Source organism: Phoenix dactylifera, chromosome 4 (assembly GCF_051530095.1).
Source record: "Phoenix dactylifera cultivar Ajwa chromosome 4, Ajwa_hap1_PhDact_Kaust_v1.1, whole genome shotgun sequence".
Taxonomy (NCBI): domain Eukaryota; kingdom Viridiplantae; phylum Streptophyta; class Magnoliopsida; order Arecales; family Arecaceae; genus Phoenix; species Phoenix dactylifera.
The window spans coordinates 49,368,928-49,391,604 of NC_143193.1; the positions used below are offsets into that span (position 1 = coordinate 49,368,928).

Here is a 22,677-nt window from a genome sequence, read left to right on the forward strand (position 1 = left end):
CGATCTTTGAAGGAGATTTAAGCCCCATTCGAAGCATGGACAAGCAACTAGTGATTTGGGACGAAGAATCGGCCGCAAAGGTACGTGTTCCACCTTGTTTCGAAATTTTTTTTTTTTCACGGTTCGTGCTCCGTTCGGCACTGGATCGCCGAACAAAAGGCTTCTGTTCGGCTGAACAGTGCCGAACAGAAGCCTTCTGTTCGGCAACCCTCAACCGAACAGATCTGTTCGGCTGCACAGTGCCGAACAGAAGGCTTCTGTCCGGCACTGTTCAGCCGAACAGAAGCCTTTTGTTCGGCGATCCAGTGCCGAATGGAGCACGAACCGTGAAAAAAAAAAATTTCGGGAGAAGCCGGCGAGGTGGTTCCGGGAGAAGCCGGCGAGGTGGTCGGAGATCGGGAGAATGCCGGCGACGAGAGGGAGAAGGGGGAACGGGGGGTTTTGGGCGTTGGCGAGGTGTTTTGGAGGGGAAGAGCAGGGTGGGGGGGGGGGGTTTGGGGGGTGTAGAGAGCAATTTAGGTGAGGGGGTGGGGAGGGTGGGGGGTAATTTAGGAATTTTTAATTTTTTAGGGGTGTCCTTAGCAAATGGGGGGTGTATAGAGTATTTAATTTTTTTTAAATTTTTGGGGGGTGTCCTGAGCAATAGGGGGGTGTATATAGAACCACCCAATATAAAAATACCGTTCTGTATAGACTTACACAAAAGCCCTCAGTATTTTGATTTATTTTACTGGAGTGCCCCGGGTGGGAAACCCGTGGGTAGGCTTCGGATGCGGATCCGGTGAACAAGGACCGTTGTGATGGGGTCCCTGCGGTACAGGCAATGTACACAAGGTACGGTCGGATGGATGTTCGCGGAATGGTTGTTGCCGATTTGACGTGTATGGGTGCTTTGCTTAGGGTTTTTTTTTTTTTTATTTGGCAAATACATGCATCAGCTTGATGATGTTAATTATCTCATTTGGCAATTTGTGATACAACAAGAGTGTAACCACACAAAAAAACAAGTTTTTTTAACTAGGTGTGTGGTTCTAGATTATCTTGGTGTTGGAATTTGTATCCTAAATGTCAATCGTCAGCATATTGATGATTGAATTTTGTAAATGAATTGACAAATTAATAAAGTGTTATTTGGTATTATTCATCATTTCATCTTCAAATGAACTCTTATATGATGAAGTCCTTAGGACTTATGTTATGATAAAGGAGGATTTATCTTTGAGTCCTTAAACTTGTTTGCGACGAAATGATATGTTGTTACTAGGATGATAACATTATCGAGATTAGGTCGTTGTGTGACATATATGTTGGTTGTCCTCTTAACCAAGCAGTATGGAGACACTGGTATGCTACACAAGTGAAGTGTAGAAGTACATTTCACTAAACGTGACCAATTCCGGAACGCTCTACTGTCGAGAGATGTTCCGAGTGGATATAGGTATAAGTTTGGCCCTCTGACCTGAGACCGCAACCTGTGACTAGCAAGCAACTCACTGTACTTTGGTATCGGACTACCTGAATTTCTAATTCAGTGACGGAAGGTCACTGGGTGCAGTCAAGTACTTGCGTAGTCAGTTGTGAGTCAAGATGGAATTGACCCCTCCTGAAAACAGAAGATAATGTCTTGTGATTAATTTAGCAAAACCTTGGCCAGGGTAATCCCAGTGAGGAGTCACGGGATATCTAAAGTTAATCACATAATGGATGTACTCATTATAGGGTTGACAGTGAGCTCTAAGTCATCCTGGCATTAGGAGTCAAAGGGATTGAATTATACAGTAACCATAGTTCAGGGTTTCAGAATATTTGCTTCGCATATATTCGACCTATCCGGACGTCGGGTACCATTGCTATACTACCGGCTTAGGTTCGAACCTATGAGGTCACACGCATAGAAGATTCCTGATTGATCAAGAAAGCTGATGAATGATTAAGAATCATTCAGGGGTAATTTGGTCAATTTGATTGGCAAATTATCTTATAAAATAATTAAAGTAATTATTGAAGGATTAATTAGTAATTAAATTACTAATAAACTCAATTTGATTGAGTAATTGTGCTAAGGATGAGCCAAATTGAATTGGATTCAAGTTTGGGCTCAATCAGGGTTTTGACCTGATTGGATTAGGTCAGAACCAAAAAGGACTTAAGCTGATCAAATTAATTTTAAATTAATTTGTTCTTAATTGGGGATTGACCTAATTGAATTAGGTCCAACACAAAGTAATAATTCAATTTGATTGAGTTTGCATGAGCCAAAATTGAATTGGATTCAATTTGAGCTCAATCAGGGTCTGACCTGATTAGATTGGGTTCAACCAAATTGCTTTGTTTTAATTCGGGTTTGACCAAATTTGATTAGGTGCAACCCAAGGGGATTAGGCTCAGATGATGTGGCAATTATTGGTGACATGGAATTGGATTTCATGAATTTTAAATAAACCAAAATTATTGCATGGCACATGGACCCATTGCTTGACACATGGCGACATTGTTTGTTATTTGAATTTAAATTCAAACATTAAGCAATGTGTTAAATGATTTTAATCACTCAAACCATCAGCCAAGGTGGCGTTTGAGTTTTTGAATGGATTAAATTCGAATTTCAAGAGGTGATTTCGAAATTATGAAGTGTTTTACCTTGCCGCATGGATTTCAAATTCCTTCCCTCTTGCACATGTGTTTAAAATTTGAATTTAAATCAGATTTGGTTGAGATCTGATTTGGGTTGTTCCTATTCCTTTGCATGTGCCAACTAAAAGAGGTTTTCTGAAAATAAATTTTGAATTTTGAATGAAAATTCGGAGGCCATTAAAAGGGGTCAAACATGGGCACCAAAAACACATCCATTGCAGCCTTCTTCCTCACCCGCCTCCTCCTCCTCTTCTTCTCCATTTTAGATAGGGTTTTCAGGGTGAATATCTAGAAGATTCAAGATCAGATCTGAGTCCTCTACTTCCCTTACAAACCTCATCTCTATCTGCTTCAAGACGATTGATCAAGAGTTGATTGAATCCCAGCGGGCAGATTTCAGCTTTCAAGTGTTCTGCAGCTGCTAGCACTGTTGCGGAAGAAGATCCTTCAGGACTTCGCGTGTACTTCTCGTAGAGGCCATTCGTGTACGTGGCTGCGAAGTCAAGAATCAGATTCACAACTTTCATCCATCATAAAAGGTATTAATCTAGCATTAATCATTTATTATGGTGTCAAGGTCTAGGTCCAATTTCCCGAGGTTTTACCCTCTTTTGGGGCTCCTCACGGAGATATCTCCAGAATCCATTCGATGGATATTCGGAGATTAATTGGAATAGAGTTCTTAAGTTTCAGATTTGATAGTTAATCATGCATAAAAGTTTTAGCATAATTGTTTAAACGATTCCGGCATAATCCTATGTGTTCTTAAGGTGCTGATTTCTAGATTTGATCTTGTAAGCATGCATGAATTAAATTGTTTGATTCAGTTTTTCTGCTGCGTTTTAAAACTTAAAAGAACTACGTATGGCTTGATCCCCCTTATGAAGGGGTACGTAGGCAACCCGATCAGGTTCAGCCATGGTTTTCAAAAAAAAAAAAAAATTCAGCATGCTAAACACCGAAGAACCTAGGATTCACTTTCAGTGGTATCAGAGCCAAGTTTATGTTTAAACTTTTATGTTTTAATTCTTGCAATTAAATCTGAAATCATTAACATGTTTAGATTAGATCTAAAGTGCTTTTTATGATTGATTTAATTGCTGATTATGCATGATTAAGTAGATCTGAAATTTTGGATGCATATGATGCATGTTTGTGTTAGGATTAGTAACATGAATAAATCTGAAATCATAATATTGTTTAGATTAGATCTAAATAAAGTTTATGATTCATATGATCTCTGATTTTAATGAACAAATCAGATCTGAAAATAAAAGTGAAAAAACAAATACATAAGATGTATGTTGTTTGTATTAATTCATGTTGTTATGTATATGTGATGCATGAACATAAAACATAATGACTTAAACATGAATTAAATCTGATTACATGTGATTAATTACAAAAACTCAGATCTGAAAATGTGTTTTAAGAACTGAAAGATTGTAATTAATATGTAATTAAAAAGAAATATGCAATGATCAAAACTTTCATAAGTCTAAACTTAATTGAGAATTAAGTGTTATGAAATAGAATTGTAACTCAATTAATTGACATTGCATAATTCTTTGGGCATATGGGTTAGCTTGAATCAAGTTCTTAGGATTGGGTTAGACCTAAGGTTAGAATCAAACATGGTCTAATTAGAGTTAATTGATCAAATCTAATTAAGTAGTAACTAGATTAGGTCAAGGAAACTCTAGGTTAAATACAATAGTTGTAGATTGATCAATTCCATGTCTTTGATTAGACCAAGATGGAACTTGATTTAGGCTCAGAGGTGTAGCCCGAGTCATTTGAGTAATCAAATCGAAATTGATTAACCAGTCGGTGTCTAAGGTAAGTTTGGCAGTTTTGACCGGTGGTTTTTAATTGGGAGCTACTCGCACTGATTCGTCTTTGTCGAGTTAATGGCATATCCCTTCCACCGATCTCACTTACCTGGCCGACATGGTCAATCACATTTTGATTGGATCACTTAATGATTCGAGTTAGCCCATGCCTTAAGGAAAATCAGTATGACTGATTTAGGTGTCTCCTTAACCGGTTTGAGTCTAATCTGATTTGGTGAAGTCAGTGGGAGAAATTAGACTAACCGGATCTTCTCATCTATCCTAATTATGAAATCCTCTAAAATTATTAGGTCCTTAAAATGAAATGGTTATGGAGATAACTAGGTCATAGCCTCCCATTAAGTTGGGTGATAATGGGTCCAATGTTTTGATAATTATTGGAGGCGCCACACGCCTGGTACTTATCAAGCATTGGAATTGTCATTCAATATATGATGAGTTAAGTGTACCTTCAATAGGCGGTCAGGTGAGCCGAGCCACACTCGGGCTTGGTCGTCTATTAATTGATTAGACTTAACCCTATCATTTAATGGTTGGACCTGACTAGGGTATTCGGTGGAGACGCCACACGCCTACCGAAAAACCTAGGGCAAAATCATCACTAGAAGTTGCTTGGTGAAGCAATTGGTTAAGAACCTACCAATAGGTGCATATGGGTTGGCCGAGCCACACTCGGGCCTATATGGGATCTATTGGGTTCTAGTGCCCACTAAAGAATTAGGAGTAATTTTTTGAATTAGAGGTAGAGGCTACCAATTTGTATAAAATAGTGGGAATATCTTTAGACTAAAGTCCAAGTCTACTGTGTTTAGTCAATTCATATACTAATAGCCAAATTTTCTTTTTATGCAGAAATGGCTACTAATTTATCACTTCGCTCATTGTTGGACAATGACAAGTTGACTGGTCCAAATTTCAATAATTGGCATAGGAAACTGAAAATAGTGCTAGAGCATGAGAGGATCCTTTATGTGATAACGGATCAAGCACCTGAGCAGCCCGCTGCTAATGCATCAAGATTGGCCAGAGACACTTATCAGAAGTGGCTCAGTGACCGGATCACTGTTCGATGCATCATGTTGGCAGCAATGAGTGATGAGTTTAGTAGGCGTTTTGAGAATACGCAGCCGGAAGATATCATTCAAGTGTTGAATGAATCATTCGGCGTTCCTGACGACGTTGAGAGGCACAAAACTAGTTGTGCCATCTTCAGCGCCCGAATGAAAGATGGGACCTCGGTAACTGATCATGTACTGTACATGATTGAGTTGATCGAGCGTCTAAGCTCTCTTGGCTTTCTCCTTCATGATCAATTGGGAAAGGATGCCATACTAAACTCATTGCCTGGATCATACCGTCCTTTTCTCACTCATTTTCGTATGACGAAACCTGTAGTGAATTATCACCAATTGTTGGGGTTACTACAGACGTTTGAGAATGATCACCAACTTCTTAAGAAGACGGTGAATTTAGTGGGAGGTTCATCCAAGGGTCGCTCCTTTAAAAAAGGGAAAAAAAAAATAAAATCCAAAAGAAACAGGTGCACCATGCTTAGCCTAGTCAGAAAAAGAATAAAAAGGCTGATCAGAGCAAGGCGGAGTGCTTCTTCTGCAAGAAGCAAGGACATTGGAAGAGAAACTGTCCTCTTTACATTGCATCCCTCGATCCGAACCGGCCTAAGAAAAGTGGGCAATCAGTTGCCAATCAAGGTACTTATATGATAACACCTTGCAATTTTTCTATTTGTGATAATTCGACCTGGGTATTGGATACCGGTAATCCTTTTAATATTTGCAATTCGTTGCAGGGGCTACAGTCAGTAAGAGGTTTGAAGAAGGAGAAAGGTTCCTGAATGTTGGAGATGGAAGACCAGTTCCAGTTCTAGCTTTAGGAATTCTTAAACTTGAATTCAGCTCTCATGTAAATGTCCTTAGTGATTGTCACTATTGTCCAAGTTTTCTATTGAATATCATTTCTGTAGGCCTTTTGGCCAAAAATGGTTATGAAATATCAATAAACAAGGATTATTGCAATGTCATTTGGAATGGTGTTGTTGTAATGAATGGAATTCTGAGTAATGGCATTTACATTTTGTCACAGCCTGTTCATGTCATGTATAAATCCAATAAGCGCCCTAGAATAGATAATGTCACGGATGTCTACCTTTGGCATCATAGGCTAGGTCATATTAACAAGAATAGGATGAACAGGTTAAGTAAAGAGGGAATCCTTGATGTTAATGATTGTGAATCATTGACAACCTGTGAATCATGTCTTCTTGGTAAAATGACCAAATCACCTTTTACCGAAAAAGGTGAACGAGCCAGTGATTTATTGACCCTTGTACATTCTGATGTATGTGGGCCAATGAGCACAGATGCTAGAGGTGGGTATTCATATTTCATTACGTTTACAGACGACCTTTCTAGGTATGGTTATGTCTATTTAATGAGACATAAATCTGAATCATTTGAAATGTTCAAATTATATCGTAATGAAGTACAAAAACAAACTGGAAAGAGTATTAAAACTCTTCGATCAGATCGAGGAGGTGAATACCTCTCCAGTGAATTTTTGACATATCTAGGAGAAAATGGGATTCTCTCCCAATGGACTCCTCCTGGTACACCACAATATAATGGTGTGTCAGAAAGGAGAAATCGAACTCTGTTAGACATGGTTCGATCCATGATGGGGTTTGCTAATCTGCCCATATCCTTTTGGGGATATGCTCTTGAGTCAGCCTGCTATATTCTAAATAAGGTTCCAAGTAAGTCTGTAAATAAAACACCACATGAGATGTGGACTGGACGTAAGCCGATGCTCTCTCACCTTAGGATTTGGGGGTGTCCGGCGTACGTCAAACGTTTGAAGACAGACAAACTTGAACCCAAGTCTGACAAATGTTTCTTTGTTGGTTACCCTAAAGAAACTAAAGGATATTACTTCTACTTTGCTGAAGAACAAAAGTTGTTCGTAAGCAATAGAGCAATTTTCTTAGAAAAGAAATTCCTTGGTGAAGGAACAAATAGCTCTAATGTTGAGCTTAGAGAAGTTCAACATGTAGAAGATCCGACACCATCTACTGAACCAGTTGAGTCGGATTTGATTAGATCAGATCCAGAACCCATATTAGATGCACCATTAAGGCGATCGGGTAGAGTACCACGTCAGCCGGACAGATACTACGGTTTCTTGGTCCGGGATGGGGATCCTATCGAACTTGATGAAAACGATGAGGATCCGATCACATATATGGATGCAATGCAGAGGTATGACTCTGATAAATGGCTTGGAGCCATGCAATCCGAAATGGAATCCATGAAGGTCAATGATGTTTGGACATTAGTTGACCCACCCGAAGGAATTAAATCCATAGGGTGTAAGTGGATATTCAAAAGGAAATGGGGCGCAAACGGAAAGGTAGAGACCTATAAAGCCCGTTTGGTTGCCAAGGGTTATCGTCAACGTTATGGTATTGACTATGACGAGATGTTTTCTCCTGTGGCAATGCTCAAGTCCATTCGGATTGTGCTTGCGATAGCAGCACATTTAGACTATGAAATCTGGCAAATGGATGTAAAGACCGCATTTCTAAATAGAGATTTAGAAGAGAAAGTGTATATGATACAACCTGAAGGTTTTACATCTGCAGATGAGTCTAAAGTGTGCAAGCTTCAAAAATCCATTTATGGATTAAAGCAAGCTTCACGGAGTTGGAATATATGTTTTGATAAGGTAATCAAAACATATGGCTTCATTAAGAATGAAGAGGAACCTTGCATTTATAAATGGGCAAATGGTTCAGTTATTATATTCCTTATTTTGTATGTGGATGACATTCTTTTAATCGGGAATGACATTCCTGCATTACAAGGAATAAAGGTTTGGCTATCATCTCAATTTGCCATGAAGGATTTGGGAGAAGCATCTTACATCCTAGGGATGAAGATCTATAGAGATAGATCTAGAAGATTGCTTGGATTATCCCAATCCACATACATTGATACTATACTGAAGAGGTTCAGTATGATTAATTCCAAGAAAGGCTATCTTCCGATGAGCCATGGAATTAACCTCTCTAAAAGGGATTGTCCGACAACCCCTCAAGAAAGAGAGAGTCTGGATAGAATTCCATATGCTTCAGCAGTGGGATCTATAATGTATGCCATGACATGTACTAGACCAGACGTGGCATACTCACTAGGAGTAGTGAGCGGATACCAGTCTGATCCAGGTAGCAACCACTGGAAGGTTGTAAAAACTATCCTTAAGTATTTGAGAAATACTAAAGATCAGTGGCTTGTCTATGGTGATTCTGACTTAAAACTTGAGGGATATACTGATTCAAGTTTTCAGTCAGATCAAGATGATAGCAAGAGCGTGTCAGGATATATCTTCACTCTTAAGGGTGGGGCCATCTGCTGGAAGAGTTCCAAGCAGCATACAGTGGCAGATTCTACATGTGAAGCAGAATATATCGCAGCATCTGATGCCGCCAAGGAAGCTGTATGGTTGCGGAAGTTCATCAACGAGCTTGGAGTGACACCCTCCATTGATGGTCCAGTGCCTCTATTTTGTAACAATACTGGGGCCATAGCTCAAGCAAGAGAACCCAAAGCACATCAGCGGACCAAGCATATTCTACGTCGCTACCACCTGGTTCGAGAGATCATCGATCGAGGCGATATTGATCTTCAGAAGATTGACACAAAAGAAAATCTGGCTGACCCATTTACCAAAGTCCTCGGCATCAAAGAGTTCGACGAACACAAGTCGAAGATGGGTATTAGATACTGTGCCGATTGGCATTAGGCTAAGTGGGAGTTGTTGGAATTTGTATCATAAATGTCAATCGTCAGCATATTGATGATTGAATTTTGTAAATGAATTGATAAATTAATAAAGTGTTATTTGGCATTATTCATCATTTCATCTTCAAATGAACTCTTATATGATGAAGTTCTTAGGACTTATGTTATGATAAAGGAGGATTTATCTTTAAGTCCTTAAACTTGTTTGCGACGAAATGATATGTTGTTACTAGGACGACAACATTATCGAGATTAGGTCGTTGTGTGACATATATGTTGGTTGTCCTCTTAACCAAGGAGTGTGGAGACACTGGTATGCCACACAAGTGAAGTGTAGAAGTACATTTCACTAAACGTGACCAATTTCGGAACGCTCTACTGTCGAGAGATGTTCCGAGTGGATATGGGTATAAGTTTGGCCCTCTGACCTAAGACCGCAACCTGTGACTAGCAAGCAACTCACTGTACTTTGGTACCGGACTACCTGAATTTCTAATTCAGTGACGGAAGGTCACTGGGTGCAGTCAAATACTTGCGTAGTCAGTTGTGAGTCAAGATGGAATTGACCCCTCCTGAAAACAGGAGATAATGTCTTGTGATTAATTTAGCAAAACCTTGGCCAGGGTAATTCCAGTGAGGAGTCACGGGATATCTAAAGTTAATCACATAATGGATGTACTAATTATAAGGTTGACAGTGAGCTCTAAGTCATCCTGGCATTAGGAGTCAAAGGGATTGAATTATACAGTAACCATAGTTCAGGGTTCCAGAATATTTGCTTCGCATATATTCGACCTATCCGGACGTCGGGTACCATTGCTAGATGGTCACATCGATTAGTGTAGAAAATTGTTCCTATACTACCGGTTTAGGTTCGAACCTATAAGGTCACACACATAGAAGATTCCTGATTGATCAAGAAAGCTGATGAATGATTAAGAATCATTCAGGGGTAATTTGGTCAATTTGATTGGCAAATTATCTTATAAATAATTAAAGTAATTATTGAAGGATTAATTAGTAATTAAATTACTAATAAACTCAATTTGATTGAGTAATTGTGCTAAGGATGAGCCAAATTGAATTGGATTAAAGTTTGGGCTCAATCAGGGTTTTGACCTGATTGGATTAGGTCAGAACCAAAAAGGACTTAAGCTGATCAAATTAATTTTAAATTAATTTGTTCTTAATTGGGGATTGACCTAATTGAATTAGGTCCAACACAAAGTAATAATTCAATTTGATTGAGTTTGCATGAGCCAAAATTGAATTGGATTCAATTTGAGCTCAATCAGGGTCTGACCTGATTAGATTGGGTTCAACCAAATTGCTTTGTTTTAATTCGGGTTTGACCAAATTTGATTAGGTGCAACCCAAGGGGATTAGGCTCAGATGATGTGGCAATTATTGGCAACATGGAATTGGATTTCATGAATTTTAAATAAACCAAAATTATTGCATGGCACATGGACCCATTGCTTGACACATGGCGACATTGTTTGTTATTTGAATTTAAATTCAAACATTAAGCAATGTGTTAAATGATTTTAATCACTCAAACCATCAGCCAAGGTGGCGTCTGAGTTTTTGAATGGATTAAATTCGAATTTCAAGAGGTGATTTCGAAATTATGAAGTGTTTTACCTTGCCGCATGGATTTCAAATTCCTTCCCTCTTGCACATGTGTTTAAAATTTGAATTTAAATCAGATTTGGTTGAGATCTGATTTGGGTTGTTCCTATTCCTTTGCATGTGCCAACTAAAAGAGATTTTCTGAAAATAAATTTCGAATTTTGAATGAAAATTTGGAGGCTATTAAAAGGGGTCAAACATGGGCACCAAAAACACATCCATTGCAGCCTTCTTCCTCACCCGCCTCCTCCTCCTCTTCTTCTCCATTTTAGATAGGGTTTTCAGGGTGAATATCTAGAAGATTCAAGATCAGATCTGAGTCCTCTACTTCCTTTACAAACCTCATCTCTATCTGCTTCAAGACGATTGATCAAGAGTTGATTGAATCCCGGCGGGCAGATTTCAGCTTTCAAGTGTTCTGCAGCTGCTAGCACTGTTGCGGAAGAAAATCCTTCAGGACTTCGCGTGTACTTCTCGTAGAGGCCATTCGTGTGCATGGCTGCGAAGTCAAGAATCAGATTCACAACTTTCATCCATCATAAAAGGTATTAATCTAGCATTAATCATTTATTATGGTGTCAAGGTCTAGGTCCAATTCCCCGAGGTTTTACCCTCTTTTGGGGCTCCTCACGGAGATATCTCCAGAATCCATTCGATGGATATTCGGAGAGTAATTGGAATAGAGTTCTTAAGTTTCAGATCTGATAGTTAATCATGCATAAAAGTTTTAGCATAATTGTTTAAACAATTCCGGCATAATCCTATGTGTTCTTAAGGTGCTGATTTCTAGATTTGATCTTGTAAGCATGCATGAATTAAATTGTTTGATTCAGTTTTTCCGCTGCGTTTTAAAACTTAAAAGAACTACGTATGGCTTGATCCCCCTTATGAAGGGGTACGTAGGCAACCCGATCAGGTTCAGCCATGATTTTCAAAAAAAAAAAAAATTCAGCATGCTAAACACTGAAGAACCTAGGATTCACTTTCACTTGGTATGGCATTCGGGGCTAGTTTCTTCTTTCCTAAATGCTTTGTTCTAGAGTCGGGAGCTCCACCAGGAATTACAGAAACCTAAAAAAAATATGTATCCAATTTGTTAATGTTTTTCTTAAAAAAAATAAAGGGAGAAAAAACTCATCCCAATTTGTTATCCTTGCACATTAATATCAATCCTAGTGAACCCTAAAGTTGAAGAACATCTCACATGCACGAGGTAGCCTGGCTTATTATATAAATTGCAACAAAGATAACCTTTTTGCCTCTGATTAGCTTATTATCTACTCGCACAAGCTACAAACATTTGTATTAAAACCAAGGTTCGTTGTACTAGTACCAAACTCCTTGCCGGTGCCACACTAGCATGGTATCAGTATGGTACGGAGTTTTTTTGGCATTCTGAAGATCAGTATGCCACCAATGGGTTCATATCTTGCCTTCGCTAGAATTTATTAATTTTTTTGAGTTTTGTAAGGTTAGAGACGTCCAGGAAAGGATGATGATCCTTTTTTTTCTCTCTCCGCGTCAGAAACCTTCTTTCCTCTACTCTATCATGGGTTTTTAGACGCCATCATCTTTATCCTTAATCCAATTCAATAATATTTTCAAATTGTTCTGCTTTTGGATGTAAACTTTGGACTTGCTGGCTGCAAGAATGGATGACAGTGGCCAGTTGATGTTTATTTATTCCGAGGAGCTCAACATCACTCACCTCTGATTTAGTGTGACGTTTTGTATGAGCTCTGCAATGGAGGATGGGTGGGTGCCTAACGTGCGTTCAAATTTCTAACCCAAACGGATTGGAACTGCGAGTCGCATTAGCATTGATCAAAAATTTAAGAAGACACTTTCCTAAATGACTGATCTGGCCAAAAGAATTCTCGTTTTCATTAGCTCACTTCAAACAGATTTCCATGCAATTCAAAGGCCAGACCAAAAAAAGGTGACAAAAAGATGGTGAAACAAAGGACCTCATGCAATTTATTGACTGAACAATCAAAGTCATATGAGAATTTTCAAGATTTTCCTAGTTTCATTGGGGGAGAAACAAGAGAACAGAACAGTGTCCTCTACTTGTGATATCCACCGTCTCAATGCGAGAGAACTTAGAAGAGTAATGGATAATGCACATAAAGCTCCAGGAGACCCATGCAAGCAAACACCATTGAAGGATTAAAAAAACAAACAGGTTACTATAATCAACTAACTATAAGCAGGAAGTTACCTTCATATTTTCTTTCTTCTTCCTTTTCTTTCCAATATCAAAAGTTCCGGCCAAGAAGAGCCGGGGCGAAACCAGACGGAGCGAAACCTTTGAAACAAGAGTTCCGGCCGAGAGAACTTAAGGTAACCTTTGAAACAAGATCATGTCCATCATATACTTGTATGACCACAGACGGAGCGAAACTATTAACAATGGACTAACATGGTAGCAGGTAAAGCATAGATGTATCTTACAGCATATACATTGCTTTATAACCAATCAAGTATATTTCAGCACGCTAAATATATATATAATTAGAACAAATAGCATGGCCCACAAACTTGGAATTGTTCCATATCAAACCTACCAAAGCAGAATTTCTAAAAGTTTTGCTCCATATTGAACCTACGAAAATAAAAATTCTAAATATCACCTTATAAACAACCTCATAAAGTATTTATAATCATCCAATGAAATGATGTCACAGGATGGCACACTTCATACTTTCAGCGCGCTTTCGGTATTCCTCATTCTCCCTTTGAGCTCTCTCCAGACTCTCCCTAAGTAAACGAATCTCATCATCTGATCTCATTCTGGCTTCTTGCGATAGCTTCTCGGCTTCTAGTCGTGCAGCTTGTTCTTCAGCCAACTGTTTCTCAAGTCTATCAATAGTTTGTTTTAACTTGTGCTCCACCTGCAGACATAAAAATCAGAGTTCAAGCCCACATTAAGATATCACCATAGAAGAGGTGAGACAACAACACATCAAATGTGACCAATTCAATTATATCACATGAAAAAGCTGCATTACACATTCAAAACTGAATTACGTGTGAAGTAATAGAATGTCCAGCTGCAAATTACCCTTGAACAAGCAAAATCAATCCAAGGCATACTCTGCTGCTGATCTACTTCAGAAAAAGTTCAAGTGCTTCTTAAGTGCAAAGGTCAACAATGCCATGGACATATAATTGACATCACAGTTTGTTTGGAAAAAATAGTGGGAACATGGAAAGTGGACACACAAAAGACAATCTAAAGGCTGTTATACGACATCTGGAAATAATGCATGACAATTGCAGTTACCTTTTGATTTGGCAGAACTAATGATTTAAAAGATGATATAACAGGCCATTATTTGCAATTATGCTATTTGGCCTGTTTCTTTTTAGAAAATAAATGATAGAATTAATCAAATAATTTGGAGAAGCAGGTATTGGGAGCACTATGAAGGTGCAAAGATGAAATATCTATACACAAAAGACCAATATATATAATCGCATCAACCCATTCTTCACATATAACCTATGCATATAATAAATATTATGCATATGATACACAAAATACAAAATCTACGTATATATGCACACATATGTGAATATGTACATACATAGAGATATGCATATAAGTTCTAAATATATTTTCAATTATAACAAAAACCATTGTTTGAAAGAACAATGAAATCCTATAGTACTAAAACAGAATACAGATTTTCGAACTAATATATGCTAAGAAAAGAAAATATCTTAGCCATTAATATAGGCAAGTTACGAAGATAAATATTTTCTATGTTTGGAAAATGTATTAAACCGTAGTGTGCACCTGAAAATGGTGTAGATAATTAGCTTTGTCAAACAGACAACCAAGCCCCCCCTAACCAACTCATTTTTTCAGGGGGGAAAATAACTGACACAATAATCCTTAACCAAGTTAATCAACCATATTAGCACCTCACAAATCCTTTAACCTAAGCCATAACGAAACCTAACCAATGTTGCCCGAACATGTAATCAAACCCATTTGTCTGAGCTCAGCAGAATACCAGAACCCACCATGTCTCATCTAAAGTAAAATCTAAAGTTAAACCAAACAAATCAACTGATGTACTTCCTACCACATTTAAAAAGATCTCTGTTGAGTGTTTGAATATTATGTAACCCATAAGATAAAAGTAAAGTTTGTGCGACTCCCCCAGATCCCACCACAGCCTTATAGTCATATCTGTAAACTATGTGTCTCACAATCGTCAAGTGGTTATTAGCTTGTGAATCTCCATTAGCAAGGTATAAGTCCTTCAAGAATAACGCAAGTAGATGTCATTGGAAGCGATTAGTTAAAGAGAGTACCATATCTGTTATTCGTGCAAGCTGATCATCATATGATTTATAGATCTCTTCCTTCAACTGTGATATCCGTTGTTCCGAATAACCCTTCATAGCTTCGACTTCTTTCTCTCTATCATGCATCCTTAAAGCTCCCTCCTGTTAAACAAATAGTTGTGTTAACAATCAGTAGTGCCAATAAATATCAAAGACAACCTACAATCTTTTAATATGGTAAGGAACATCCTTACCTTAAGTTCAGCAAAAATCTGATCTGAAAATGGTTGTCCGCCATTACTGGCGACGACAGAATCTACAAGGAAGAACAGCTGCTTCACCTGCGCAGCTCGCTTAATCTCATTGTTGGTCTTGTTATCAAAAAGCATAACTCTTTTTTTACACAGCCGAAGAATGTTCTGCAACAAATTATCAATATGAGATGTTTTATGTCATGTGATTAAATGGATTAATATATGAATTATGCTTGGGTCAGAGCCACAATGAGTGAAAACGAGAGAGAAGAAATACATAGCCAAGTTACAATGTGCAATCATGATTCTCAACTCGGTACACATTATTCATTCATCAAGTCATTTTACTAATATAAAATACTTCAGATGGTATGCTTATATTATTATAAGACATTATTGCTTCTTATAATTTTTACCATAAAAAAAAAAGATAAAAGTTCCTTTTATATTATTTGAACAATTATAGTAATAGTTCATGCTAGTTTATATGCACGCTTTCACACTACTTCCTGATCATTCATTTTTGCACCCATCTTTGACCACATGGATCATTTTGAGAACCGAATATAGGTAAACAGGAATTCCCGCCTTGCTTTAATAGCAATTAATTCTCAAACAGTTGCACTAAAGAACAAGAAATCAGATAAGTGAATAAATTCCATCACTTTTCAAAGAAGAATAACCTGATGCATAAGCATGATACAGAAGTGGTGAGATATAACATTGTTATGCTCTCCACAACACGAGGAAACATGAACGGCACGAAGTGTGTTTGCACTTTACACTCTTGATTTAAGAAGAGAACGCACTGATGGAGAATGTCAAGTAGTTGATGGAGACAGCTGGCGTGATATCAAAAAAGGAAAATCACGTACAAGATACTAATGGTAGAGAAGCTAGGTAGAAACCCAAAATCAGTGCTGGAATTAGGGGTTTCATAGAAAGTTCTTCAAAGATTAACACAGGACGTAATTTATTAAAAAAAAAAAAACATATATATGGATATGGAATGACATATATGAAATGTCGTTTTTAGTTTGAAGAGAACAAAATATTAACCATGCACAAATTAAATGAGCACCTCATGCAATGCATGGCAATGGCTGTCTTGTTAGTTAAACACAGCATTATATGTACATATCTTGCACATTGTTGCAACATGCTTTGTTATACCATACAATACTGTCTGCTACGGGGCATACCATACCGTACCAATAGAGCATTGAAACTCTGCATGCCCCCCTACCAAGTGTGCTTCCAAGATAAGCATCATACTAACACAATACACCACGTATCAATTGGGTACTGTATGGGATCTAGTACCAAGATTGCAAATCTTGACTGCACACATATGTTTTCAAAATAACATGTTCATAATTTCCAAAAAAATCTGATTCATATTTTATTTATTTTATTCTGGGGATAAGAAAATAAAATTCAACTAGATATGAAGGGAATCAATAATTTTTCCTGTGAAAAAAAAAAGAAGCAAGCAATGGCAAAATGGCATTGAACCTGTAACGGCTCAGGGCACCCACGACCTATAAATTCCTGCAAGGTCATTCCACTTTCTTCAAGATCATCACCACCAGTAAAAACCACGATCATGTAGTCAACAATTCTCTCACCAAAAAAGGTTTGCAAACTCTGAATCGTGGCCTCTTCTTCTCTTGAAAAACGTGATCTTGTAGAAAAAACCATAAGAACTGCATGAATTCCATCCTTGGCCATGTTGATACATTTAACAATCTCTTTCCCAATGAATTCAGAACCAGCTGAAAAATCAAAGAGTCCTTCAAAAAAAAAAAAAAACTTTAGTTTTTCTGCACATTCAAACACCTAAAGTGTGCAGTAGAGAATAAGTAATCGATCTTCAGCAAAAAAAAGAGAATAAGTAATTGATAGCAGCCGGTGTTAGAGAAAAAGGTTAAGGACACCAAAAATATATATATACTTACCAGGAGTGTCAATAACATTTAGAGTACGACCATCTTTTAAAATGGTGCTTTGCATCTCACAAGTACATGTCACGCCAGCTGGACTGAATTGCGACAAGAATGCCTTCCTACCGAGAATGGTATTCCCAGTTGCACTCTTGCCATTTCCAGTTTTTCCAACCAAAACTACAGTACTAACACCATTACCCGATGCAGTAAACTCCCAGTCATCATCTATCTTGCTTCCACCCATTGTGTAATTAAAAAATCTCTGCAGAATAATAAATAATTTCAAAGCTACAGACAAAGCAACAAAAATCAATAGGCAGGCATTAGCCTCTACATTGCATGGTTTGCTTTTTTCATCAATAAGCAAATTTTAAATGAGAGAGACCAATAAAAGGTAATAACTAAGCTACTCCTGAATGTCGGTCACGAGGCATGGGAGAGTTAAACGACAAATACAGGAAGAAGAAAGAAATTCATGTAAAAGAGGACAAGAACCCAGGGGTAAAGTTGCATAAAATCTTAGAATAGCAGCAGACCCTAAATGACACCAAGTATCATATTGTGTTTGTTTGTGTGTATCAAAGAAGGAGAGGAAGGTATTGCTTTTCGGTAATATTTCACAACAGTAGTTATAAACAAATCATAAGACTTATCAAACAGCATATGTAATGTTGATAAGAAATTAAGATATATGCATGCATCAAGAATTATCTGCAGTGGAAGGCAATTATTTTGCATGTCTTGACGATACCACCTGGCTTTATGTTACCTCCCTGGAACCAGTTGCTTTCCTAATGCATCTGTAAGCATGTGGCAGTACCAAATCCCAGGCAAGATAGTTTGATAACCTGACAACTTAAAGGTTTTACTACAAGTTTCTTTACTACTTCACAAACATAATATGGTGGGTTTCATTTAGGTCCAAACAAACATGTGAACATTTTTATGGGACCATTAGTCCATGCATGTTCCCTTACATAATTAAACTCATTTCTGCAAGCATGCAATGAAGAATGTGGTCAAATTTTTCATTAGCTAATTTCCTGCTAGAATTTGAGTATTGCTAGAGCTCAAGTACCCCTTGGAATGGCTGCCAGGCTCACTTGATTCCTTTTTATCAATCATATGTTGAAACACCTTCATACATCCACAACCAACAGGCCTTGATATGTGTTGTTTGGTGCCTGAATTTATAAATCGTTCAGCATTCTTTCCCGTTAAGCACTGAATGAATGCACTAAGAACTGGAGCCACCCCACAGCTCCCCACCCCACTATAACGAGAAGAAGAAGAATACAAGAAGAGAAAAGGAGCATGAATTTAAATAGTTGACTATGCCTGAAGGCAGCAGGTGGCACTAACATGCCAATGCCTGACCTGCATATGGCATGGCATTGCATGCCTAATACTGCCGTGCAGAACTTAAAAGCTTGATAAAGGGACATTGGCTATATGGCATCAGCACTCAGCTTATAACATCTTGTTATAGAAGCAGCAGGGCATTTTTTTGCATCTTTTGGCATGTTCATTTGTTTACAAGTTTAATGCAGAAAGTTAAAGATCTCATATTTATTATACCTTCGACATAACCCACAGCACCAATTGACCACAGTGAGGTAGATCTTCTTAATAGGTCATGATATCTATCTTCTCCTACTTAACAAGCCTACAGGAATTACTTTGCTATTCTTCATAATAAATCTGTAAGGAAAAGGATATGCTGGTAAATATGATCCCCCTAAACTTCTATGGCCTATAAAAACCTCCATATTGACCAAAGATGTGGGTTCTGCAAAGCAAAAAATGAAAGACAATTAGAAATTAGCACATTGAAAGACACCTCACTAGTCTCGCTTCAGAAAATTAAAATATGAGCACAACTTAGACTCCTTCATCTTAACTTGTTTTCAGTAATTATTTTTTATCTACATAAACTTAGACTCCTTTATCTTAGTTTGTTTTCAGTAATATATTTCTTATCTACATAATTTATTTTACAGAACCAAGCTTCGCTGCTGACTTCTTGCTCCCATGAAATTAATTGTTTTATGAAAGACTCATGGCAATATCTTATCTTGCACCAAATTAATTTATATCAGTTAGGATATATTGTTACAATTGAGCTTAAGTATAAAACTTGATGCCTGTTGACCTGGAGGGGTAAAATGTTTTAAATTATACTGAAAGGGCACGCATACAACATTGGTATGTACATGCATGCATATATATATATATATATATATATATATATATATATATATATATATATATATATATATATATATATATATATATATATATATATATATATAAAGATAGAGATCAATGAAATACAAAGTTCTAGTGAAGGTAAGCATCACATAATATCAGCATATCACTATGCAACTTCCCATAAAACAGTTATCTTGCAAGTTATGCTGGTACACATTTTTCAAATATTAGTTTTCATAAATTACTGCAAAAAGACATGACAGTTGTACATGCTACCTATCAACCGGATCCAATCATTGACTACTGTATTGACACCCTTCTCTCCAGTCCCCTCCACTCCAAACAATCTCACAATACCACGTCAAACATGTTTAGGAAACCACAAATATAATGCACTGGAAATTCTAGCAAGCTCAATATGGAAAGTCAAGATCGAATCGGGAATTGAACAATGAAGATTTAAAAACTTGAAGCTTATACATACTCCTACTACTTTGCTGTAAAACAAACTGAGCTTCACAATAAACTCCTTCAGTTCACCCTGATGCATGCACTCACTCACATGATGAATTCCTCGCATGCCCCCCAACACAATCCATTGACCTTTAATCCTTGTTTTCCTATTTATTTAATCTAGCCAACAAGGTCTGAACTACCATGGTATAGGGGCATACCAGTTATGCACCAGCATGGTCCATACTATGGTACACTCCCATATTTACTCATAGTTTGCTGGCACAGAGCTGTACAGCATGCAGTATTTGCAATTCTTCAAACCTTGCTAACCAGATTTATAGTGATTTATCTTCAAATGGGTATAGGTTCATTCCATTTGACTCTTCATGTGTTTCTACATCATTTCAATGGAAATCGATCCTACAAAGTATGCATTTCAGTATTTCACGAAATCCCTTCCAATGGAATTGTTCTTTGTCCTTTTCAAGGTAAATATCAGGTCTGGATAAGAGAATATGGCTTAGAAGAAGCAACTCTTGAGCTACCAATGGGTAAAAAAATGATTAAAGTATTTGGAAAAAAAATTCAGAAGAACATAAGAATGAAAGAGGTACGCCTCTTAGTTCTGGAAGAAGCACTCCACCTATCTTCAGTGCCCTTGTTATCTTTATAGAAAACAAGACAGATAAACTAGTGGTCTGATTGAGATAATTTAGCAATGATAGCTTACATTCGGTTGATAATTCACAAGAGAATGGAAGATTTTGTAAGATGATTGCCAACCATGTACAACTAGAATAAATCTTGCTGGTCAGGTATAAAAGTCATAAATTACAACTTTACTCTGCAATGTTCATGCCAGAAACCACTATGGTCATGCCAAAGAAAAAAAAAAAAATCAAGAGTCTAGCTTCTCAATAGTCCCATTGCTACATTATAATGGCTATGTTTAGCTGTTATAATGGCATATGGCAGATTATTACAGCAACGTGAAAACATGATTGTCACTTATATTCTAAAGAGTATTGTCTTGTATTTGAAAGCCGTTTCTATAGATATTTTTAGAAGTACTAATACTAAAAAAACCAAACAAAGCCCTTCAATTCTATAAACAACAGTAGTGTTAAATAAGAGTCCTCATGACCACCAAACATATATATAACAGCTGTTATTGTTTTGGTAATATACTAGAGCAAAACTGACATGCTGCAAAACCCTAATGACCTGTTCCTGCTTGACCTCTACGTATGTTCAGAACACAGAGGTGCTCCAGTCTCCAGAACTAGTGAAACAGGTAAATACATAGTTCCAAACTATAAAATACATGTATTGACAGATCAAATATCTTGCTAGATACATGCATTGACCAGTTCATTTGATCATATTACAACATGCCATGCCTATCTAATGGAATGAAAGATATATGCATGTTGTGATGCATATATGTAGATAAAGGCACCACCTTGACACCGAACTACCAGGTAATCATATAAAGTACTTCTATACGCACACACAGCAACCATAAAATAGCACAATGCTAAGCCATTATCTCACAAGAAACTATACTTGACTTCAACAAACGGGGGCTTTGAAAAACTAAAAAAAAAAGAATACATATAAATATAATATTTCATCGAAATCTACAAGCTTTGACAGGATAATGTCTCGGGGAAAAAAGAAAGAAACAAAATCCATATACTACGCAAGCCCTTATGGATTTAAGCGGAACTAAAAGTTCATAACTTTCTCTGGAGCAACAAAAACAAATCCCAATAAAAAAAAGTGACCTTTACGGCGTGATTCCTTGAAAAAACTTCAAATAAAATCACTAATAAGAATCAAATCAAATCACTAATAAGGAAAAAAAACAAGAAAGAAACAAAATCCATATACTACGCAAACCTTTATGGATTTAAGCGGTTATGAACTAAAATTTATATTTTCCTCTGGGAGCAACAAAAAGAAATCCCAAAAAGAAATGATCTGCATGGCATGATTCCTTGCAAAACTTCAAACAAAATCACTAATAAGAATCAAATCAAACGCGATATAGATGCGAATATATGGATCAGAAGTCGAAGAATTGATTACCTGAGATTGATTTCGGGTCGCTGGGAAGGAAAGAGGGCTGGATTCTTTCTAAGAGTTTTGGTTGAGAAGGGTAGGAGGGCATAATTTTATATTGAGATGAGGCCGATTTTATCAAGTTCGGTATGCTCACCATATATGACTCTACTCATTGCACAAGGATCCACCGTTGGATCGCCCACCGATCTCTCTGACATCTGCGCACGTGGACGAATCACGAGTCCGGATCATCGAGAGCTGTGCGATGGGTGATCCAACGGTGGCTTCGCGCGAAGGAGGGTCAATCCTTTTTTCGTGCGCAAGATACAAACAACCCCGATCCCTACGCCTTTCGGCGTCCACCGAGCCGTTGGATGTCGGATGGATGGATGTGGATGCTGTGCTTCGCGGATTGATGTACTGATCGAAGGATCTGAATTGGTTGGTTCGTTGGTTTGCTGAGGAGAACCAAGGAGAGTCCGTGGTCATTGTTAACTCTGTAAAGCCACGT

The 22,677-nt window shown here is 37.6% G+C and overlaps 1 protein-coding gene across 2 annotated transcripts; it reads right to left on the minus strand.

The window, feature by feature from the left end:
* Positions 1 to 13,379: 13,379 nt before the first annotated feature.
* LOC103704803 (P-loop containing nucleoside triphosphate hydrolases superfamily protein) lies at positions 13,380 to 22,320 on the minus strand. 2 transcript variants are annotated; one of them, XM_008788247.6, is made up of 7 exons: positions 22,191 to 22,285; positions 19,011 to 19,221; positions 17,445 to 17,694; positions 17,002 to 17,279; positions 15,487 to 15,651; positions 15,260 to 15,394; positions 13,380 to 13,827 (listed from the first exon to the last, which is right to left on the minus strand). In XM_008788247.6, exons 2-7 carry the CDS (start codon positions 19,017 to 19,019, stop codon positions 13,615 to 13,617), a joined length of 1,050 nt encoding a protein of 349 aa, XP_008786469.1. In that variant the 5' UTR covers positions 19,020 to 19,221; positions 22,191 to 22,285; the 3' UTR covers positions 13,380 to 13,614. The 2 variants fall into 2 exon arrangements, with proteins under 2 accessions (XP_008786469.1, XP_008786470.1); XM_008788248.6 differs by lacking the exon at positions 19,011 to 19,221 and having other exon boundaries at positions 22,191 to 22,320.
* Positions 22,321 to 22,677: the final 357 nt, after the last annotated feature.